The sequence below is a fragment of the Salmo salar genome, chromosome 28 (assembly GCF_965601325.2).
Source record: "Salmo salar chromosome 28, fSalSal1, whole genome shotgun sequence".
Taxonomy (NCBI): domain Eukaryota; kingdom Metazoa; phylum Chordata; class Actinopteri; order Salmoniformes; family Salmonidae; genus Salmo; species Salmo salar.
The window spans coordinates 39141898-39166867 of record NC_138318.1 but is presented as its reverse complement, the minus strand read 5'-3'; the positions used below and the strand labels follow the sequence as shown (position 1 = coordinate 39166867).

Here is a 24970-nt window from a genome sequence, read left to right as displayed (position 1 = left end):
TTGCGAGTGTTGTGAAATGCTTGTGCTTCTAGTTCCGACAGTGCAGTAATATCTAACAATTCCACAACAACTACCTAATACACACATCTAAGTAAAGGAATGGAATAAGAATATTTTAATATATGGATGAGCAGCATAGGCAAGATGCAATAGATGGCATGTAATGTACAGTTGAAGTTGGAAGCTTACAAACCCAAGCCAAATACATTTAAACTGTTTTTCACAATTCCTGACATTTAATCCTAGTAAACGTTCCCTGTTTTAGGTCAGTTAGGATCACCACTTTATTTTAAGAAGGTGTAATGTCAGAATAATAGTAGAGATTTATTTCAGCTTTTATTTCTTTCATCACATTCCCAGTGGGTCTGAAGTTTACATGCACTCAATTAGTATTTGGTAGCATTGCCTTTAAATTGTTTAACTTGGGTCTAACGTTTCGGTTAGCCTTCCACAAGCTTCCCACAATAAATTGGGTGAATTCTGGCCCATTTATCCTGACAGAGCTGGTATAACTGAGTCAGGTTTGTGGGCCTCCTTGCTCACACACGCCTTTTCAGTTCTGCCCACCCATTTTTCTATGGGATTGAGGTCAGGGCTTTGTGATGGCCACTCCAATACCTTGACTTTGTTGTCCTTAAGCCATTTTGCCACAACTTTGGAAGTATGTTTGGGGGTCATTGTCCATTTGGAAGACCCATTTGCGACCAAGCTTTAACTTCCTGACTGATGTCTTGAGATGTTGCTTCAATATATCCACATCATTTTCTTTCCTAATGATGCCATCTATTTTGTGAAGTGCACCAGTCCCTCCTGCAGCAAAGCACCCCCACAACATGATGCTGCCACCCCCGTGCTTCATGGATGGGGTTCTTTGGCTTGCAAGCATCCCCCCCCTTTTTCCTCCTAACATAACGATGGTCATTATGGCCAAACAATTCTATTTTTGTTTCATCAGACCAGAGGATATTTCTTTAAAGTACAGTCTTCGTCCCCATGTGCAGTTGCAAACCATAGTCTGGCTTTTTTATGGCGGCTTTGGAGCAGTGGCTTCTTCCTTGCTGAGCGGCCTTTCAGGTTATGTCAATATAGGACTCGTTTTACTGTGGCTATAGATACTTTTCTACCTGTTTCCTCCAGCATTTTCACAAGGTCCTTTGCTGTTGTTCTGGGATTGATTTGCACCAAAGTACGTTCATCTCTAGGAGACAGAATGCGTCTCCTTCCTGAGTGGTATGACGGCTGCGTGGTCCCATGGTGTTTATACTTGCGTATTATTGTTTGTACAGATGAACGTGGTACCTTCAGGCATTTGGCAATTGCTCCCAAGGATGAACCAGATTTCTGGAGGTCTAGAATTTATTTTCTGAGGTCTTGGCTGATTTATTTTGATTTTTTTTTCCCAATGATGTCAAGCAAAGAGGCACTGAGTTTGAAGGTACAGTGGGGGGAAAAGTATTTGATCCCCTGCTGATTTTGTACATTTGCCCACTTACAAAGAAATGATCAGTCTATAATTTTAATAGTAGGTTTATTTGAACACAGAGACAGAATAACAAAAAATCCAGAAAAACGCATGTCAAATGTTATAAAATGATTTACATTTTAATGAGGGAAATGAGTATTTGACCCCTCTGCAAAACATGACTTAGTACTTGGTGGCAAAACCCTTGTTGGCAATCAGAGGTCAGATGTTTCTTGTAGTTGGCCACCAGGTTTGCACACATCTCAGGAGGGATTTTGTCCCACTCCTCTTTGCAGATCTTCTCCAAGTCATTAAGGTTTCGAGGCTGACGTTTGGCAACTCGAACCTTCAGCTTTCTCCACAGATTTTCTATGGGTTTAAGGTCTGGCGACTGGCAAGACCACTCCAGGACCTTAATGTGCTTCTTCTTGAGCCACTCCTTTGTTGCCTTGGCCGTGTGTTTTGGGTCATTGTCATGCTGGAATACCCATCCACGACCCATTTTCAATGCCCTGGCTGAGGGAAGGAGGTTCTCACCCAAGATTTGACGGTACATGGCCCCGTCCATCGTCCCTTTGATGCGGTGAAGTTGTCCTGTCCCCTTAGCAGAAACACACCCCCAAAGCATAATGTTTCCACCTCCATGTCTGATGGTGTTCTTGGGGTCATAGGCAGCATTCCTCCTCCTCCAAACACGGCGAGTTGAGTTGATGTCAAAGAGCTTCATTTTGGTCTCATCTGACCACAGCACTTTCACCCAGTTGTCCTCTGAATCATTCAGATGTTCATTGGCAAACTTCAGACGGGCATGTATATGTATTCTTGAGCAGGGGGACCTTGCGGGCGCTGCAGGATTTCAGTCCTTCATGGCGTAGTGTGTTACCAATTGTTTTCTTGGTGACTATGGTCCCAGCTGCCTTGAGATCATTGACAAGATCCTCCCGTGTAGTTCTGGGCTGATTCCTCACCGTTCTCATGATCATTGCAACTCTACGAGGTGAGATCTTGCATGGAGCCCCAGGCCGAGGGATATTGACAGTTCTTTTGTGTTTCTTCCATTTGCGAATAATTGCACCAACTGTTGTCACCTTCTCACCAAGCTGCTTGGCGATGGTCTTGTAGCCCATTCCAGCCTTGTGTAGGTCTACAATCTTGTCCCTGACACCTTTGGAGAGCTCTTTGGTCTTGGCCATGGTGGAGAGTTTGGAATCTGATTGCTTCTGTGGACAGGTGTCTTTTTTACAGGTAACAAGCTGCGGTTAGGAGCACTCCCTTTAACCTCTCTGGGCCAGTGGGACGCTTGCGTCCCACCTACTCAACAGCCAGTGTAATCCCGTGGCGCGATATTCAAATACCTTAGAAATGCTATTACTTCAATTTCTCAAACATATGACTATTTTACAGCTATTTAAATACAAGACTCTCGTTAATCTAACCACACTGTCCGATTTCAAAAAGGCTTTACAACGAAAGCAAAACATTAGATTATGTCAGCAGAGTACCAAGCCAGAAATAATCAGACACCCATTTTTCAAGCTAGCATATAATATCACATAAACCCAAACCACAGCTAAATGCAGCACTAACCTTTGATCTTCATCAGATGACAATCCTAGGACATTATGTTATACAATACATGCATGTTTTTTTTTCAATCAAGTTCATATTTATATCAAAAAACAGCTTTTTACATTAGCATGTGACTAGCATTCCCACCGAACACTTCCGGTGAATTTACTAAATTACTCACGATAAACGTTCACAAAAAACATAATTATTTTAAGAATTATAGATACAGAACTCCTTTATGCACTCGCTATGTCCGATTTTTAAAATAGCTTTTCGGTGAAAGCACATTTTGCAATATTCTCAGTAGATAGCCCGGCCATCACAGGCTAGCTATTTTGACACTCACCAAGTGTGGTACTCACCAAACTCCGATTTACTATTAGAAAAGTTCGATTACCTTTGCTGTTCTTCGTCAGAATGCACTCCCAGGACTTCTACTTCAATAACAAATGTTGGTTTGGTTCCAAATAATCCATAGTTATATCCAAATAGCAACGTTTTGTTCGTGCGTTCAAGACACTATCCGAAGGGTGACGCGTTTCGTGACAAAAAAATTCTAAATATTCCATTACTGTACTTCGAAGCATGTCAACCGCTGTTTAAAATCAATTTTTATGCTATTTTTCTCGTAAAAAAGCGATAATATTCCGACCGGGAGTCGTTGTTTTCGTTCAAAGAGAGAGAAAGTAAACATGGTGTCGGCTCGTGCACGCGCCTCCAGTCTCATTGTTCTCTGATCGACCACTATCCAAATGCGCTAATGTTTTTCAGCCATGGCCTGCAAAGCCACCATTCATTGTTCTGGGGCCTTCTGAGAGCCTACGGGAGCGTTAGAAAATGTCACGTTATGCCAGAGATCCCCTGTTTTGGTTAGAGATGATCAAGAAGGCCAAGAATTAGTCAGAGCGCTTCCTGTTTGGAATCTTCTCAGGTTTTGGCCTGCCATATGAGTTCTGTTATACTCAGACACCATTCAAACAGTTTTAGAAACTTTAGGGTGTTTTCTATCCAAATCAAACAATTATGTGCATATTCTAGTTACTGGGCAGCAGTAGTAACCAGATTAAATCGGGTAAGTTTTTTTTATCCGGCCGTGCAAATACTGCCCCCTATCCCCAACAGGTTAAGAGTGTGCTCCTTATCTCAGCTCGTTACCTGTATAAAAGACACCTGGGAGCCAGAAATCTTTCTGATTGAGAGGTGGTCAAATACTCATTTCCCTCATTAAAATGCTGATCAATTTCTGACATGTGTTTTTCTGGATATTTTTGTTATTCTGTCTCTCACTGTTCAAATAAACCTACCATTAAAATTATAGACTGATCCTTTCTTTGTCAGTGGGCAAATGTACAAAATCACCAGGGGATCAAATACTCTTTTCCCCCACTGTAGGCCTTGAAATACACTAATTGGAGGAGTACCTGTGGATGTATGTAAACTTCTGACCCACTGGAATTGTGATGCATTGAAATAATCTGTTTGTAAACAATTGTTGGAAAAATTACTTGTGTCATGCACAAAGTAGATGTCCTAACCGACTTGCCAAAACTATAGTTTGTTAACAAGAAATTTGTGGAGTGGATGAAAAACGAGTTTTAATGACTCCAACCTAAGTGTATGTAAACTTCTGACTTCAACTGTACATATGAGATGAGTAATGCAAGGTATGTAAACATTAAAGTGACTAGTAATCCATTTTATTGAAGTGGCCAATGATTTCAAGTCTGTATGTAGGCAGCAGCCTCTCTGTGTGTTAGTGATGAACATAATTCCATATGAGTACTGCTATGACTTTAGCAGTGCATCATGGCTGGACGAACCAAGTCTCAGACCCTGGGAAGGAATATATTTTTTTTTTTATTTTTTAAAGGCCCATGTCTTGGCATCAGAATATTGCATTTCGACACATTTTGTGATGGTGCATAGTTGTAAAATTTACTGTGGATACCAATATCCCTGTGAGCCACCAAGGCCCGTGTTACTCCGGGTTAAGAACATGCATTGTAAATTAATAATACTCTAATACACCCTCTTAACTTATTCCATGGATGTGTTGCCAAAATGTGTTTAATCTGTTAGTAATATATATATATATATATATATATATATATTATATTATTTTTAAATCTGAACGTTGACCCCCTGCAGTAACTAGCCGACCCCACTTTGAGAACATCTGTCATGCGCCATATTTGACAATACCTCTCCCATTTTATAGCTCACTGGTGCCAATTTCCCATCCAAATGTGACCTTTTTTATAAATGCTCATATCCAGAACGTGCCTTTTTTTAAAATATATATTTTTTATATTCCAGCTTGAGTAGGCCATGCTAGATGTTTTAACACCGTTGTTGGGGTGGGGGGGGGGGTGTCCTTGACAGAAGACTACATTCGACGGCATCAAGGATGAGCTCCTGCGTCTGAAGAGCAGCTGCACTTGCTCCAGAGGGGAGAAGCGCAGCTCTCGCACAGAGAGCCGCAAACGGCTGGTGGATCTCCAGCCGGACCTGGAGGAACAGCCCCCCAGCAAGAAAGGTATGGGGTTGGCTCCGAGCACTGCCGGGATGTCCCTCCCACCGTTTGTGGGGGGAGAACAGGGGGGAGAGAGTAATGCCAGAGGTCGCAAAAACATCCGCTCGAAAAGGCGGCTGTCTGCGCTCCAGAAGTAATGCTGCCTCAACTTCCTTATGGATAAATGCTTCTATTCCTCATGTGTTTTTTTTTTTTTTTAAAGTGGTTGTCGTATTCATGATTTTAAACCATAATAAACCGTTTTTTTGTTGGTTTTCTGTACTCAGACATTTTTTTTTTTAAAACATTGTACAGCTGTGGAAGGATTTGAGGTGTCACGTCATTAGTAGAGAAACCATGTTCTGAGAAATGGTCTTCACTAACCATACTCGCTAATATGGACTTAGAAACGTTTTATTTTCCAATATCAATTGCTGACCAAAATTGCAATGTGTCCAGTTGTTTGCTGTTTAGCAAACCAACTAGCCCTAATCCTATTCCACTGGCTAACGCTTAAGGACAGAACACCAGATCCATTCAGTTAAATACTGTTAAGCATCTCGTTAACCTAAACTAACATCCCACCATACCTCAGATCATCCTATTATAATATGCTTTGTTTGCAACGCCTTTTAGAGATGACTCATCAGATGTCCTGCTTCTTTGTTAGGTTTCCATGGGGAGGGTAGTGGAGAGGACGAGAAGATGGACAGATTGTGCTGGGAGCAGGTGGTGAAATCCTCAGAAGTGGCGGGACTAGTAGAGACTCTGCAGCTTGACCAGGTAGCACACGAAGAGGGTGACTTGAAAGTGCAGGAGGTGAATATCTCCTGTATGAAGGCACATGAGCTGGAGGTGCAGACGCGTGCTCGCGAGGAGGCCCTGTCCGTGGTGGTGGAGGGGAGGCGGCGGTGGCGGCGGCGAGGAGGGAGAATGCCAGGCTGCTCCAGGAACGGGAAGACTTGCAGCGGGAGATGCGCATACTTCGAGGGGAATCCCAGGCTCTAATTGGGAAGCTGCAGGCCATGGAGAGGGAGGTCAGTCTGCAGACAGCCAGAGCAGAAAAGGCTGCAGAGGACCGACAGGCCACGCATGACCACGAGGTCAGAGAGAAAACTGCCCTGATTGACTCCCTGATACAGGAAGTGACACGCCTAGGGAAGGAAGTCGTGACCTCTCAAGCTGCGTCGGGAGCACAAAGGGACAGCAGGCTTCTCAGAGACAAGATGGCGGAACTGAAGAGGGAATGCTCAGAGGCCCTAGAGGAGAGGCTCCTGCTGAAAGAGAAACTGTCCCAACAGCAGATCTCTGAACAGGAGCTGAAAGAGAAACTGGCCCAACAGCAGATCTCTGAACAGGAGCTGAAAGAGGAACTGGCCCAACAGCAGATCTCTGAACAGGAGCTGAAAGAGAAACTGGCCCAACAGCAGATCTCCGAACAGGAGCTGAAAGAGAAACTGGCCCAACAGCAGATCTCCGAACAGGAGCTGAAAGAGAAACTGGCCCAACAGCAGATCTCCGAACAGGAGCTGAAAGAGAAACTGGCCCAACAGCAGATCTCCGAACAGGAGCTGAAAGAGAAACTGGCCCAACAGCAGATCTCCGAACAGGAGCTGAAAGAGAAACTGGCCCAACAGCAGATCTCCGAACAGGAGCTGAAAGAGAAACTGGCCCAACAGCAGATCTCCGAACAGGAGCTGAAAGAGAAACTGGCCCAACAGCAGATCTCCGAACAGGAGCTGAAAGAGAAACTGGCCCAACAGCAGATCTCCGAACAGGAGCTGAAAGAGAAACTGGCCCAACAGCAGATCTCTGAACAGGAGCTGAAAGAGAAACTGGCCCAACAGCAGATCTCCGAACAGGAGCTGAAAGAGAAACTGGCCCAACAGCAGATCTCCGAACAGGAGCTGAAAGAGAAACTGGCCCAACAGCAGATCTCCGAACAGGAGCTGAAAGAGAAACTGGCCCAACAGCAGATCTCTGAACAGGAGCTGAAAGAGAAACTGGCCCAACAGCAGATCTCCGAACAGGAGCTGAAAGAGAAACTGGCCCAACAGCAGATCTCCGAACAGGAGCTGAAAGAGAAACTGGCCCAACAGCAGATCTCCGAACAGGAGCTGAAAGAGAAACTGGCCCAACAGCAGATCTCCGAACAGGAGCTGAAAGAGAAACTGGCCCAACAGGAATTGACCTTGGAGCAGCTCAAGGTGGAAATGGAGGCTAAAGAAGAGGCCCACGTTGACAGCAAAAACTCTGTATCTGAGAGAGAGACCGCTGAGGGCCTGAGGAAACTAAACTCTGATCTGGAGGCTGAGGTCGTGACCTTGAAGGGAAAGATGGCCTATCTGGAGGGAGAGGAGCGCACCCGCCAAATGGAGAGGGAGGTGGCTGTAACCGTGTCCCAAACGGAGAGAGTGGCAGAGTTGGAGAAGATACTGTTCGAGAAGGAGGCGGAGGTGTCGGGCCTGCAGAGGAGCCTGCGGGAGGTGCAGGAGAGGTGGGAGGATGAGGAGACCGCTGCGGTGCAGGAGGCTCGTAGGAGGGAGGTGGAGAGGAGGAGGGAGCTGCTGGCCGTGGCTGAGGAGGCCATCGCTCAGAAGGACGCTGAGCTGAAGAAGAGAGCCCAGGACATCACCAGGTTAGTGGGCTGGCTGGAACCATTCACTATGGCTAGTGGGGAAGCCTACGTGCCAATCCTAAATCATCCTCTAAACCCTATGCACGTGTGGAGATCTGAGAGGATTTGATTGGTGTATGCAGTACGGTGACAGTTCCACCTAGCCTATCAGAGGGCAAGGTGCAGCTATTACAAGATTGATTACAAGTGTTTCCTCAGATCTCTACAAGTCTATAGGGCACCGGGTTTCTTTATTTTCCCTGCTCATCCTGACTGTTAAACCTCTCTAATATAGTGGTGTTTTAAGTTAATCTCATGTGTTTGTGACCACAGATTGAAGGAGACCATTAAACTTGACTCGGACAAAGTGAAGATTTTGAGCTTGGACCTTGAGAGGAAAGACGATGACATTTCTGATCTCAAAGAGAAGCTGGCCGACTCTAAAAAACAGATACAGCAAGTTCAAAAGGAGGTAAAGGCTGATAAGATTTATATATTTTTTTCATGCAAGAGAGTAATATACAGTATATACACACACAAGTATGTGGACACCTGCTCGTCGAACATCTCATTCCAAAATCATGGGCATTAATATGGAGTTGGTCCCCCCCTTTTGCTGCTATAACAGCCTCCACTCTTCTGGAAAGGCTTTCCACTAGATGTTGGAACATTGCTGAGGGGACTTGCTTCCATTCAGCCACAAGAGCATCAGTGAGGTTGGGCACTGATGTTGGGCGATTAGGCCTGGCTCGCAAATTCATCCCCAAGGTGTTTGATGGGGTTAAGGTCAGGGATCTGTGCAGGCCAGTCAAGTTCTTCCACATCGAACTCGACAAACCATTTCTGTATGGACCTCTCGCTTTATGTTCGGGGACATTGTCATGCTGAAACAGGAAAGGGACTTCCCCAAACTGCTGCCACAAAGTTGGAGGCACAGAATCGTCTAGAATGTCATGGTATGTTGTAGCGTTAAGATTTCCCTTCACTGGAACTAAGGGGCCCGAACCATGAAAAACAGCCCCAGACCCTTATTCCTCCTCCACCAAACTTTACAGTTGGCACTATGCATTCGGGCAGGTAGCGTTCTCCTTGCGTCCGCCAAATCCAGATTTGTCCATCAGACTGCCAGATGATGAAGTGTGATTTATCTCTCCAGAGAACTAATTTTCACTGCTCCAGAGTCCAATGGCGGTGAGCTTTACACCACTCCAGCCAACGCTTGGCATTGCGTATGGTGATCTTAGGCTTGTGTGCGGCTGCTCGGCAATGGAAACCCATTTCGTGAAGCGTCCGACAAACAGTTATTGTGCTGACGTTGCTTCAAGAAGTAATTTGAAACTTGGTAGTGAGGGTTGCCACCGAGGGGCAGACTATTTTTACGCGCTTCAGCACTTGGTGGTCCCATTCTGTGAGCTTGTGTGGCCTACCACTTCTCGGCTGAGCCGTTGTTGCTCCTAGACCTTTTCATTTACATTTAAGTCATTTAGCAGACGCTCTTATCCAGAGCGACTTACAAATTGGTGCATTCACCTTATGATATCCAGTGGAACAACCACTCTACAATAGTGCAGCTAAATCATTTGGGGCGGGGGGGGGTTAGAAGGATTACTTTATCCTATCCCAGGTATTCCTTAAAGAGGTGGGGTTTCAGGTGTTAGGTTCTAATTCTGAGTAAGACACTCAACGGACATTTATGAAAGCTTAACCAAGTTTAATTCTTCCCAGAGGATCAATACAGCTGCATTAGACAAACATTATCAGACAAGGTCTGGTATTTAACCGTTCCTCATAGGCTGAGTCTCCTCCTACACATCTCTATAAACATCGTTCTTTACTGCTGGGCAGGACACTAGTGATACGAGCCATAAACTTTTCTTTCCCCCTTAACGTGACCTGACCTCGACACCCTTCATCACTAATCCATGGCTCGCTCCCCTTTATCAATGCCTGCCACATGTAATCAATCCCCAGCACTTAACACATTCCAAGCTTAATTGTACAGACTGTATACCTTCCTCCTATAACCATTAACTTCTGGTGTAGACCCTCTAAACCTCAGCCCATCCCTCGGTGACATGAATAAGTACATTTCCTACCCTCAGAACCCGACACACAGTTGACCGGGGGTAGCTCAAGCAGGGCAGAAATTTGACGACATGACTTGTTTGGAATGGGAACATCCTATGACTGTGCTGCGTTGAAAGTCACTGAGCTCTTTAGTACGGGCCATTCTACTGCCAATGTTTTGTCTATGGAAATTGCATGGCTGTGTGCTTTATTTTTTTATATTTTATATACACCTGTCAACAATGGGTGCGGCTGAAATGGATAAATCCACTCATTTTGTACGGGTGTCCACATACTTTTTGTAATGTAGTTGGTGAATAATTCTACACGTAATCACTATTAATAACATATTAAACACTAGTAATACAATATGAATAACACATTAAACACTTAAATAACGTATCAAAGACTTGATAACGTGTGCCCTTTTTTTTGTTATCCTTACCCAAGATCACCTTGGAGAAATCTCTGAAACTTAAACTGCAGGACTTGGAGAAAGTGAAGAAACAGCAGCAAGCAGACTTGGCTAATAAAGACCGGACCATACACCAACTGAAAACTGTATGTTGTGTACTCTCTGGGTTATTTTCATTCTAACAAAGAGGTGTGTGTGGTGTGTGTGTGGGGGGGGGGGGGGATGTATGTATGCCCTTGTTGTTGACCGGCTCTTCCTCTATCCAGGAACATTCCGCTGACTCGAAGTCTGAGGAGAACTTAAAGCTTTATCAGAACGCCTGCAAAGGTACATGGCTCAGTACTGTTCTACTGTTATGTGTCTGTGTTTTTGAAATCTGTCTTCCCCGACTACTTAGTAAAACTGTGTACTAATCGTCCTATAGACTCTTTAGAACACACTGTTCTAAAAATCTATGCCTGTTTTACTCGCAAATATCAACATGTGAGACTTATGCACACTGAGAACGCATCTAATGCAGTGTTACTGAGGCACGCTGAGAATAGTGTTACTGAGGCACGCTGAGAATAGTGTTACTGAGGCACGCTGAGAATAGTGTTACTGAGGCACGCTGAGAATAGTGTTACTGAGGCACGCTGAGAATAGTGTTACTGAGGCACGCTGAGAATAGTGTTACTGGGGCACGCTGAGAATAGTGTTACTGGGGCACGCTGAGAATAGTGTTACTGGGGCACGCTGAGAATAGTGTTACTGGGGCACGCTGAGAATAGTGTTACTGGGGCACGCTGAGAATAGTGTTACTGGGGCACGCTGAGAATAGTGTTACTGGGGCACGCTGAGAATAGTGTTACTGGGGCACGCTGAGAATAGTGTTACTGGGGCACGCTGAGAATAGTGTTACTGGGGCACGCTGAGAATAGTGTTACTGGGGCACGCTGAGAATAGTGTTACTGGGGCACGCTGAGAATAGTGTTACTGGGGCACGCTGAGAATAGTGTTACTGGGGCACGCTGAGAATAGTGTTACTGGGGCACGCTGAGAATAGTGTTACTGGGGCACGCTGAGAATAGTGTTACTGGGGCACGCTGAGAATAGTGTTACTGGGGCACGCTGAGAATAGTGTTACTGGGGCACGCTGAGAATAGTGTTACTGGGGCACGCTGAGAATAGTGTTACTGGGGCATGCTGAGAATAGTGTTACTGGGGCACGCTGAGAATAGTGTTACTGGGGCACGCTGAGAATAGTGTTACTGGGGCACGCTGAGAATAGTGTTACTGAGGCACGCTGAGAATAGTGTTACTGAGGCACGCTGAGAATAGTGTTACTGAGGCACGCTGAGAATAGTGTTACTGAGGCACGCTGAGAATAGTGTTACTGAGGCACGCTGAGAATAGTGTTACTGAGGCACGCTGAGAATAGTGTTACTGAGGCACGCTGAGAATAGTGTTACTGAGGCACGCTGAGAATAGTGTTACTGAGGCACGCTGAGAATAGTGTTACTGAGGCACGCTGAGAATAGTGTTACTGAGGCACGCTGAGAATAGTGTTACTGAGGCACGCTGAGAATAGTGTTACTGAGGCACGCTGAGAATAGTGTTACTGAGGCACGCTGAGAATAGTGTTACTGGGGCACGCTGAGAATAGTGTTACTGGGGCACGCTGAGAATAGTGTTACTGAGGCACGCTGAGAATAGTGTTACTGGGGCACGCTGAGAATAGTGTTACTGGGGCACGCTGAGAATAGTGTTACTGAGGCACGCTGAGAATAGAGTGTTACTGAGGCACGCTGAGAATAGAGTGTTACTGAGGCACGCTGAGAATGCAGTGTTACTGGGGCACGCTGAGAATAGTGTTACTGAGGCACGCTGAGAATAGTGTTACTGAGGCACGCTGAGAATGCAGTGTTACTGGGGCACGCTGAGAATGCAGTGTTACTGGGGCACGCTGAGAATGCAGTGTTACTGGGGCACGCTGAGAATGCAGTGTTACTGGGGCACGCTGAGAATGCAGTGTTACTCGGGCACGCTGAGAAGGCATCATCTAATGCAGTGTCCCCACTCCAGTACCCCCACCAACAGCACACTTTTTATTGTATCCCCGGACAAACTCACCTGATTCAACTCACTGAGGGCTTGATGATGATAAGTTGACAAGTTGAATCAGGTGTGTTTGTCTGGGGCTACAATAAAATGTGTACTGTTGGGAGGACTGGAGTTGGGAAACAATGATCTAATGCGCAATTTTGTGTTTTCCTGATTTATTTGTTTATTTTTTTTGGTACAGCCATTCCCCTTATCTGATTATTAGACACGTGGGTATGAAAATATGCTTTTCCTCCAATAGCATGCAGAGAATTATATTACTGTAGATGAAAGCCAAAATGAGTTTCCACATCTTGGCATTTTTAAAGCATTACTTTAAGTTTCAAAATTGCACATACTAGAAAACGTTCTATTTCCACATACCCAAAATGGCTACTATTTAGAATGCAAGTACAAGTATTGGAACACGGTCATAGTGTTGACTACACACGGTAGTTCAGGTATTGTGACACAGCCATAGTGTTTGACAGTACATACGGTAGTCTATTCCCATATGCTCTTCTCTGTGCGTCTCTGTCCTGTATTCATGGGGTTCATTGTGCTTCCTCAGACCTTCAGGCTAAGGAGCGTTTGATTGAAGACATGCGTCTGGCTCTGACTGAGCAGGAGGACACCCAGACCCAACAGGAGCAGGTGCTGGAGGCTAAACTGGAAGAGATTGACGCCCTCACAGAAGGTGGGATTATCAAATCACTATTTAAAGTGCATTTTAAACACGTGTCAATACACTTAACAAAAAAATATGTATTAAAAATGAATAATACAATTTTTTTTTAATATATATATATAGCTGCCCACACAAGCAGCAATGAACGGGGTTCACAGGATGACAGAAATGACACAAGATCAGTCTTTTATATGTAATCATTGAAGGCATTACCATATTAATAACAAATGTAATGACTAAATACAAAATCTGGATTGAATCTGAAGTTCCTGAGGAGAAGTTGATTGTAGCTGATTGTGAGAACTAACGTTACATTATGCCAAGAATCAATACTAAATTCAGTGTAGTTCATTTTAGGGATGTCCGTGATAGCAATGACACGTTTCAAATTGATAGGCAACTGTGGAGTGGATGTACAGTGGTGAAAATCGAAAACTTAAAATCTGATTTTTTTTTTTTATTTATCAATAAATCAGCCATCTTTCGACCAATCCCTTAGCATTTCTCTGTACCATGGGCCGACATTCCAAATTTGGTGTCTGAATATTTGAAGTATTTTTAGCATATTAGCTAATATGCGTCTACTTGTATAGTGTGGCAATCTTTTGAATGCATCAGTTATTTTCTCAAACTCTTTAGGGGGTATTGTTAGGAGTGAATTTAACTTTTTAGTCCATGAAGATTTTTTTAATGTATTTTTGGCATTAGAATTACATAGTCAAATAAGTGAATTGTTAGTTTCCTTATTTAAGATATCAATGGTAAACTTAACCTGGCTCATCGTGTTAATTTCTTTGACGCTGAACAGTTTCATAGGTCATTGTTGAGTGGTACCAAGGATTTAAATGGACACGTAAAATCAGATTTCCTGATTTGTATCAGTAACTCAGCCATCTCTTAACCAATCCCTTAGCTTTTCTCAAACTAAGTTAAGAGATGTACAATGAGCCTACATACCGAGATGTCCAAGATGGAGGAAAACCTATCCTGATGGAACTTATGGGCCCTTGAGACACATTTTGTTCAGCATGAGGATAGACACCAACATACAAAGTTTAAGTCGCTAGGTCAAACGGGGCGGCGGATATAAGCGTTTAAGTGAGACACCCCCCCCCCTTTATAACAGCACCACCTACTGGCCAATCAGTGCCATTATTTTGACCAAATTACTCATAGCCTCTAGTTTCTTTTGTCAAATTTAGAAAAAATATATATAATCTAAGAATAACGATAGATTACAGGTTGGCTGTGAACCCTTAAACAAGACTGTGGGGATGTGGTTTTCCATTCAGATTACAGCTCTTTATATTTGGTGACGGTACTCAAGTGTCTTTCTTTTATTTATTGTCATTTTCAGAGGTGGAGAAAGTGAAAGGACTGTTACGCTACCAGGACAATAGAAAAGACACTGCGTCCCTGAGAGACAGCCAATCGGACGAAGCCAAATTAGCCAAACAGGAAGCCATTCAGGCTCAAGTGACCTTGAAGGTGAACTTCTAAATATTTAGTTGATAATGCATATTTTGTCCCGTCTTTTTAGATTGGATTAATCTGTGTTTGTACGTGTTTTCCCCCAAGTAATCATATGAGTTAGAGCCGGGATGATAAAACAAAAAATGACCGTGACGACTGAACAGACCTCTTATCGAGGACATTTTACTGATATCGATAATTACGATAAATAGTCTATAGCCTTCTAGATGTGACGTTTGACATAAGTCTACTAATATGGGTGGTTGGTAACGGGACAATTGCTAGCTACAACGTTCAAACTAGAAGTATGAGTTTTTTTAAGGGTCATGTAAAAAGTAATTGAGGGCAACATTAATGTTAGAAACCTATTGATCTATTTATCATTATTGCGTATTTTTGTCGTGTGTGTGTGTGTGTGTGTGTGTGTGTGTGTGTGTGTGTGTGTGTGTGTGTGTGTGTGTGTGTGTGTGTGTGTGTGTGTGTGTGTTTCTAGCTGTGTACTGAGAAGCACCAGGCTGACAGGAGGAAGTGGCTAGAGGAGAAGATGGTTCTCATCCGGCAGGCCAAGGAAGCCGAGGACAAGAGGAACCAGGAGATGAGGAAGTTCGCAGACGGCCGTGAGCGACACGCCAAACAGCAAACCCAAGTGGTAAAAGGACTTCCTGTAGAAATGACCCCTTAGAACCTCTCCTCCGGGGACCCCAGCCGTTCCGTGTATTTGAACTATTCCACAACCGTAACACCTGGTTCAACTGATCATCAAGCACTTTAAATAGGTGAATCAAGTGGGCTACAACAAAATGGTGAAATGTCTAGGGGTCCCCTGAGGAGAGGTTTGAAAACCCCTGCCCTTGAGTTTATTTATTTTTTTATTTTGTTTCACCTTTATTTAACCAGGTAGGCAAGTTGAGAACAAGTTCTCATTTACAATTGCGACCTGGCCAAGATAAAGCAAAGAAGTTCGAAAACATACAACAACACAGAGTTACACATGGAGTAAAACAAACATACAGTCAATAATACAGTAGAAAAATAAGTCTATATACAATGTGAGAAAATGAGGTGAGATAAGGGAGGTAAAGGACAAAAAAAGGCCATGGTGGCAAAGTAAATACAATATAGCAAGTAAAACACTGGAATGGTAGATTTGTAGTGGAAGAAAGTGCAAAATAGAAATAGAAATAATGGGGTGCAAAACAGACAGAGCCTACTAAGAAACCCCTCTGTCTGTGACCCTGCAGGAAGATCTCGTGGCCCAGCTCGGTGAGAAAGAGCAGGACCTAGTGAAATGGAGGAAGGAGAGGGACACCCTTGTAACAGCTCTGGAGGTCCAGCTAACCAAACTCATCTCCAGCATCGCCAACAAGGATGAGCAGATAGCCCGTCTGCGCTGCAACGACACCTCTCAGCCAGCAGAGGTCAGTTCAAACACACACGTGATGGACTGTTAGGTTGGTTGGGGCTGTTGGAGAATGTTCTCGTTTGGGATTGTACATGTTATTAAGGTTGGTTGCAGGGTTGATGGTCATTTTCCATTTGAACTTTGCAGAAGAAGAAGAACAGAAGAAGTGATTTGGAGTTTGCACTGTTTTGAAAACCTTATTGAAAAAAATAGTGGGCACTTATTTTAAGCACGTTGTGGCTCAGTTGGTAGATCATGGTGTTTGCAACGCCAGCGTGGTGTTTGCAACGCCAGGGTTGTGGGTTCGATTCCCACGGGAGGCCAGTACAAAAAAAAAAAAATGTATGCGTTCACTACTGTAAGTCGCTCTGGATAAGAGCGTCTGCTAAATGACTAAAATGTAAAAAAATGCACATTGAGTGTGGAAAATGCTCTCTACAAAGGTATTGTTACTGTAGGTTAATTATTATCAATCATTTTGAAATGGAATTGTTTCAAATGGGGCACAGTTCACATTCCATAATGTGTTGTGGTACCTTAACAGCACGAAAATGAACACGACTTTGGACCATGAGGATGGATGACGTCATTGGTCCATTATATCCTAATGGTTGGTTGTGTTGATGTTTTTCGTCCTTCCTCAGAGGCACCATGGCCAGGTGGAGGTAGAGGAGCTGCAGAGCCTTCTGTCTGAGAGAGATGCTGAGATCTTTAACCTGAAGGAACAACTGAAAGCTATTTCCAAAGCCAGCTGCAATGTCTCATCTGCGCCTCCCACTAAGCCCAGAGAGACCGCCACTCTGGTGAGAGAGCAGTCTCCTTTATAACAAATCAAAGTTTATTGGTCACGGATACAGGGTGTAAACGGTACAGTGAAATGCTTTACTTGCGAGCTCTCAACACTACAGTACACATTATCATAAATAGAACTTTATTCAATTTCCCATCTATATTTTGTAAGTTGGTCTTGTTGACACAATGGATGTTGTCCATGATGGCGCTCTCTCGCTCAATCTCTCTCTCGCTCAATCTCTCTTGCTCTCGCTCTCTCTCTCTCTCTCTCTCTCTTAGACTAAAGCAGAGGAGTGCCCTCCCAAAGTCAGTGAGAGAACTCTCCATGACGACAACAGTCAACTAGTACATGGAGTGAAGACTGAGAAGAGGACCAGTCAGGTAATCGTCTCTCTAGACATCCGGGTTTCCTCCCATAATGTTCCAATGCCTTAACACATCTTTCTGTACGTCACAGAACGTCAGTTTGGCGTAGAGGAAGTACGTCATTGCCTTGCCCGGCCTGTTGCCCACATCCCCCACAATAGTAGTTATCAAGGTGAAGAGATCAGAGGTTATTTTTAAGGAGTGTATTTCTCAAGTTTAATCTAGTTTGCATCAACTATCTTCACTTAAAACCACTGCAAAGGTTTATCCTGTAAACCTGTGGTTTTCGAATCGCACCGTTTTGTCATGTCTGCCTCGTGATTGGTTGGGAGTAGCTGCTGTTGCCTCGGGTCAGGTTCATGGACATGACATCAGAGCATCATGTCTGTCTGTCTGCTCTGAGAGGTGAAGGTTAACGAATGTAACCACAGTTATGTGAGCTATTGAATCAATCCAATATGGTATCCTTCCGCGCGTCGGGAGACACTCCGAGTAAGGCTTTTCAGTTGTAAAAACATTCTCTAAAGGTATGGGCCTCGTTCTGGTCCACGCTCATTTTCTGAAGTGTGTTTTCTGCCCTTTTTAAAAAAAAATGTTTTTCCATGTGGCAATTTGAAACACTAGTGAATGAAGAGCTGACTAGGCTCCTCCTATAGGTTAACCCAACTGACTAGGCTCCTCCTATAGGTTAACCCAACTGACTAGGCTCCTCCTATAGGTTAACCCAACTGACTAGGCTCCTCCTATAGGTTAACCCAACTGACTAGGCTCCTCCTATAGGTTAACCCAACTGACTAGGCTCCTCCTATAGGTTAACCCAACTGACTAGGCTCCTCCTATAGGTTAACCCAACTGACTAGGCTCCTCCTATAGGTTAACCCAACTGACTAGGCTCCTCCTATAGGTTAACCCAACTGACTAGGCTCCTCCTATAGGTTAACCCAACTGACTAGGCTCCTCCTATAGGTTAACCCAACTGACTAGGCTCCTCCTATAGGTTAACCCAACTGGCTAGGCTCCTCCTATAGGTTAACCCAACTGGCTAGGCTCTCCTGGAGGTTTAACCCAACTGGCTAGGCTCTCCTGGAGGTTTAACCCAACTGGCTAGGCTCCTCCTATAGGTTAACCCAACTGGCTAGGCTCCTCCTATAGGTTAACCCAACTGGCTAGGCTCCTCCTATAGGGTTAACCCAACTGGCTAGGCTCCTCCTATAGGTTAACCCAACTGACTAGGCTCCTCCTATAGGTTAACCCAACTGACTAGGCTCCTCCTATAGGTTAACCCAACTGGCTAGGCTCCTCCTATAGGTTAACCCAACTGGCTAGGCTCCTCCTATAGGGTTAACCCAACCGGCTAGGCTCCTCCTATAGGTTAACCCAACTGGCTAGGCTCCTCCTATAGGGTTAACCCAACTGGCTAGGCTCCTCCTATAGGTTAACCCAACTGGCTAGGCTCCTCCTATAGGTTAACCCAACTGGCTAGGCTCCTCCTATAGGTTAACCCAACTGACTAGGCTCCTCCTATAGGTTTAACCCAACTGACTAGGCTCCTCCTATAGGTTAACCCAACTGACTAGGCTCCTCCTATAGGTTTAACCCAACTGACTAGGCTCCTCCTATAGGTTAACCCAACTGACTAGGCTCCTCCTATAGGTTTAACCCAACTGACTAGGCTCCTCCTATAGGTTAACCCAACTGGCTAGGCTCCTCCTATAGGTTAACCCAACTGGCTAGGCTCCTCCTATAGGTTAACCCAACTGACTAGGCTCCTCCTATAGGTTTAACCCAACTGACTAGGCTCCTCCTATAGGTTAACCCAACTGACTAGGCTCCTCCTATAGGTTAACCCAACCGGCTAGGCTCCTCCTATAGGTTAACCCAACTGGCTAGGCTCTCCTGGAGGTTAACCCACCCTCACTGTCATACTGTGTACCCCTGTCTTTAGGGGTCTGGGGGCTACCCGTCGGTGCTCGACTCCTCAGAGATCATAACGGAGGGAGGCAGGACCAGCCGCTTCCCCAAGCCTGAGCTTGAGATCTCCTTCAGCCCGCTGCAGCCCAACAGGATGGCCTTGAAACGCCAGGGAGAGGACGTGATTAACGTCAAAATCACTCGCAAGAGGAAGAGCTCTGAGATTGACAAGGTAGACAGTGTTAAAGGGATAGTTCCCCCCCCCCCCCCCCCAAAATTACCAAATTACATTTTTTTTGTTACCTTTACCTAGTAAGAGCTGTTTGGATTTGAGTATGCTATCGCTCCTGTGACTTGAATGGGATTTGTGCCACAAATGCTAAAACGTTAGCATTTGCAAACCGTGCCAGGGTAACTAAACCAAAGCATGGGTTGCTGCCACACCTTGTCCATATACTGTTTAAAGGGTAAGCAAACCAATGTAATTTAGGTGAACTGTCCCTTTTTTAAATTTGCAGCGAGGGATTGGATGTTCAGTCCGGGGTATAACTGTGTGGTCCTCCTGCCACTGCACGCCTGTAGCTTGGTGGAACACTCCACTGAGATGCAGACCTGGTCCAGCTTAACCATTAACCATTCCTGTCAGTCATCTTAAAGACATGCTCCTGAACTTATGGCGACTAATAAGTGTTTTTTTTTTGTTTGTTTTTTAAACCTCCTCTTTTTGGGCTGGATGTGTCAATGTGTAGTCCATACATGCATAATCTATGAGTAGAATTCCTGTTTTCAGTTAGCCATGAAATCCCTAGTATGACAGACTATATTTTTCTGTAAGCTGTGCTGCGGCCCCCCCCCCCACGTGGGCCGGCCCCCTAGCGGTCAGAGTTCTAGCCAATGAGCTTCAACCCCCTCACCATTTTGAGTGACAGGTGGTGCACTTACCTTCACATGGTTTTAATTGCCTCCGATAAGCTGTTTTATGAAGTGTTTTTAATTAGGTTCTACTTAACAGCAAGTCGTTCAACATATTAATAGTTTATTGCCCTGTCTTACGTTATGCGTTGAAGAGGGAAGTAAAAGGTTGGAAGTTTTCCCCTATTACATGTGGTGTGATCTAACACCAAGCACAGTTATTTTGTGACTACAATGAGTTGATGTAGTGTGTATGGGGGTCTCTGCTGCAGGGACGTAGGAGTGAGTGGAGGCTATGGTGCCGTATTTCCTCCATATAGGAGGAGTATTTCAAACCTCTGGAGTTAGAAACTCATGTAATTCCCTGCTGACTGTCCCAGGTGTATGATAGATAGGGGAGGAGAGTGAGACTAGGGGTGAATCTCAATTCCTCGCGTCCTCAACTCCCCGTCTCAAAATGCGTTGGTGGAGGAAGTTCGAGGGGAGGAACCTCATATCTTCTGCTCCAATGTGCTTTGAGAAGGAGACTGGGAGAGGAAACAAGGAGAGATTCAACTGAGGACTTAGGAAAGTGAGAGCTGACAGCACAAAGGCAGCCTCTGCAGAGGCTTTTGGTCAAAAGACACTACCTTTAGACCTGTAGCCTTGTACGATCCAGAACGGCTCATAGGAGCAGGAGCCGATCACCTGTTTCTGTAGCGTGAGGCAGCTTGATGTTACTAGTACACCCTCTGGACAGGATGCTAGGATATCACCTGTTTCTGTAGCGTGAGGCAGCTTGATGTTACTAGTATATCACCTGTTTCTGTAGCGTGAGGCAGCTTGATGTTACTAGTACACCCTCTGGACAGGATGCTAGGATATCACCTGTTTCTGTAGCGTGAGGCAGCTTGATGTTACTAGTACACCCTCTGGACAGGATGCTAGTATATCACCTGTTTCTGTAGCGTGAGGCAGCTTGATGTTACTAGTACACCCTCTGGACAGGATATCACCTGTTTCTGTAGCGTGAGGCAGCTTGATGTTACTAGTACACCCTCTGGACAGGATATCACCTGTTTCTGTAGCGTGAGGCAGCTTGATGTTACTAGTACACCCTCTGGACAGGATATCACCTGTTTCTGTAGCGTGAGGCAGCTTGATGTTACTAGTACACCCTCTGGACAGGATATCACCTGTTTCTGTAGCGTGAGGCAGCTTGATGTTACTAGTACACCCTCTGGACAGGATATCACCTGTTTCTGTAGCGTGAGGCAGCTTGATGTTACTAGTACACCCTCTGGACAGGATGCTAGGATATCACCTGTTTCTGTAGCGTGAGGCAGCTTGATGTTACAAGTACACCCTCTGGACAGGACGCTAGTATATTGCAGGGTCTTACCTCCAATCTATCTCCCTAATGCTGAGTGCCAAGCAGTCCCATTTCCCCCCCCCAGTCTGGTATGACACTAAGTAGGCCTTTTAGACTTGTCCTGTGCTTACCAACAGAGGAACTACTATAACTAAAGCCCACACAGCTCAGCAGGGGAGCCCCTGGGAGCGCTGAGGTTCCTAGTCCTATTTTTACTCTTATTCAGCCAATCTGTTATATGACTCATTCACCTTTTTTTGGGGACACGAAAACAAGACTGTTTTCCCTGTGTCACATCACATTTGACTCCCCATTGCTGGGAATAAAATCACAAACATGTTTGTTGACCGCTAGACAGGCGGGTGGGCGCACCGACAGAATTGATAATAACAAGTGAGAGTCCAGACGCAGGTAACTGCCAAAATAAAGGAAACACCAACAGTGTCTTTTTTAATAGGCCGTTGGTCGACCACAAGCCCCCAGAACAACTTCAGTGTGCCTTGGCAGATCGTCTGGACCTCTATTGGAGGAATGCCAGAGGATGTTTTGATGGTGGAAAATACTGTCTCAGTTGGGTTGAGATCTGGTGACTGAGACCCTTCTTTTTAAAATCACTGAGATTTCTTCTAGCCATGGTATTTGGGGCATTTTGAAACATGACCCTAAGCTCTACCATGCTCTACCAACTGTAGCTCAGTTGGTAGAGCATGGTGTTTGCAACGCCAGGGTTGTGGGTTCGATTCCCACGGGGGGCCAGCACAGAAAAAAAAAAATGTATGAAATTGTATGCATTCACTACTGTAAGTCGCTCTGGATAAGAGCGTCTGCTAAATGACTAAAATGTAAAATGTAAATGTAAGCATGATGGGATGTTAATTGTTTAATTAACTCCGGAACCTGTGTGAAAGCACCTGCTTTCAATATACTTTGTATCCATCATTTAGTGTTTCCTTTTATTTTGGCAGTTACCCGTATCTTTAACAACGTTCTCTATTTAGTCAGAAATGTGTTATTTACCTAACAGCTTTTCTCTCTGACAATTTTAACATGTTTTTTTATCATGTTCACAACAAACACATGAACAGGGCAATGGTTTTAGTATTAAAGATGAACGCATCTGAAGGACTTCGCCGTTCACGGTTATTCTTGTTGCTACCTGATGGACGTCTTGCATCAGTTGATTTCTGCCTTAACACTTCTTTATAAATTTGTTGTTAATCCTCACTGCCATCTTAGTTAGGAGGAGGTTTGTTATTTTTTTTTTCTAACACGTCTTTCTTTTTAAAGAAGAAAGGTTGGCACAGTAAGGCTAAACGGAGAGCAACACGTGAGCTCCCATCTCAGGTATTCAAACCAGTCAGACCTGTACTCATCAGTCCATCGTACCATTTCAGCCATCTTGGGGTTACATTTTTTAACCTTCTTCATGCATGTTTTGTGATCATGCATGTTACTCCATCCATCGTCATTCTTCTCGATTGTTGTTGTTGTATTACTTTGTTCAGTAATGTTTAGGTTGGCGTAATGGCAAAACTATACGTTCTCTGAGAGACGATATGGAAGGTCCTGATTTGAAATGACAAGTGTTTCAGCGCTGGGTATTTCCTGCTTTTATGGTAATTTATATAAATAATATATATATATACTCATTGATTTCTTGAAGACTAACTTTTTTATAAAATGCAGAAACACGAACTCCAGAGATCGTAATTTTTTAAGTTTGAAACACGCTCAATATCTTTATGTAAAACAAACACAAATCAAATGTAACACCTGTTTTAGCAGATGTTATTGCGGGTGATGCGAAATGCTTGTATTTCTAACTCCATCAGTGCAGTAATATATCTAACAATACACACAATCTAAAGTTAAAGGAATGGAATTTAAGAATAAATAAATGCATGTATGGACAAGCAATGTCCGAGTGGCATAGACTAAGATGCAGTAGGCTAGAGTGGATATACATATGAGATGAGTAATGCCAAATATGTAAACATTATTAAAGTGACTAGTATTCCCTTTTTTTTAAAATTTTTTTAAATTAAAGTGGCCAGTAATTTCAAGTCTGTGTACACTGATACAATGTTGGACAGGTGTTACCAATTAACTTATTGAACATACTTTTATTTTGGAATACACATTTATGTTTTTAGATTAGGTGTACTTTTGCCTTTTGCGTTTCTGGACATTTTCAGACTAGATTTGTGTCGGGTTGGCTTTCACTGGAGCTGTGAACTATGCTTTTGTTAATCCACATCAATAATTGGAAACCTACTGACTTATTTTCATCTGCATTTGCATGAGACTCTTGAAATGTTTGGTAAATCTTAATTGTATTTATTCAATTGATCTTTTGAAATCCTATACATTCATGAAATTAAATCAATTTGTTCTATCTAATCCCGATCATTAGAGGAGAGAACTGTTGTTGCCTACATGTTAGATTTGAATTTGACTTTGTTTTGGCTCGTACGTATGTAGCTTTAAAAACCACAGCATTTTAATTTCTCTCCCTGGTCTCCTCTCTCCGCCATGTGCTGGTGTTTCTCAGGATGAGGTGAACAGTGAGAACCGAAGGAACAACAGAACTAGGATGACTTCTAAACTGGCTGTACATCAAGAGGAGGTGAGAGACACGTTTTAAACAACGACTACCCCCCCCCCAAAAAGGCTGTGTTTTTAAAACGAGAGGTTGCTTTATGTGGCATCCCTAAAGATGCATCGGTAGAGCATGGTACTTGCAACGCCAAGATTGTGAGTTGGGCTCCCGTGGGTTAACCATACATCACATTTGTATTTTATTAGGATCCCCACTGGCTGTTGGTGTTTTGTTAGGGTCCCCATTCAGCGACTCTTCCTGGGGTCCGCACGAAACATGACATAAGACAGAACATGAATAGACAAGAACAGCTCAAGGACAGAACAACCATTAAAAACATTAAGGCACACGTAGCCTACATATCAATACATACACACACTATCTGGGTCAAATAGGGGAGAGGCGTTGTGCCGCGAGGTGTTGCTTTGTTTTTTGAAACCAGGTTTGCTGTTCATTGGAGCAATATGAGATGGAAGTCCCATGCAATAAGGGCTCTATATAATACTGTAGGCTTTCTTGAATTTGTTCTGGATTTGCGGACTGTGAAAATACCGTGTGTGTGTGTGTGTGTGTGCGTCAGAGCTGTGTATACAGCGGTTCCTCCTTTAACAGTTGCGTGACTTAGAGGTACCCAGCGTCACTACTTCATTGCTCCAGACCACCACAAGGGGGAGTTAGAGCACTCATTATGCATTTGAGGCCCCAAGGTTTCAATATGACCAATCATATCGAGTGGTTCCAATGACGGATTT

The 24970-nt window shown here is 44.1% G+C and overlaps 1 protein-coding gene across 1 annotated transcript in view; it reads left to right on the top strand.

Annotated features, from left to right (window-relative positions):
* LOC106589940 (kinesin-like protein KIF20B) overlaps positions 1-24970 on the top strand; it is a 51403-nt gene that overhangs the window by 9596 nt on the left and 16837 nt on the right. The window contains 15 exon segments of the mRNA XM_014180391.3: positions 5414-5567; positions 6214-6464; positions 6467-8181; positions 8494-8632; positions 10678-10788; positions 10909-10969; positions 13296-13421; positions 14770-14900; positions 15379-15534; positions 16127-16303; positions 16932-17090; positions 17359-17460; positions 19391-19588; positions 22907-22963; positions 24171-24245. Of these exon segments, the coding sequence (XP_014035866.3) occupies positions 5414-5567; positions 6214-6464; positions 6467-8181; positions 8494-8632; positions 10678-10788; positions 10909-10969; positions 13296-13421; positions 14770-14900; positions 15379-15534; positions 16127-16303; positions 16932-17090; positions 17359-17460; positions 19391-19588; positions 22907-22963; positions 24171-24245 (3612 nt within the window).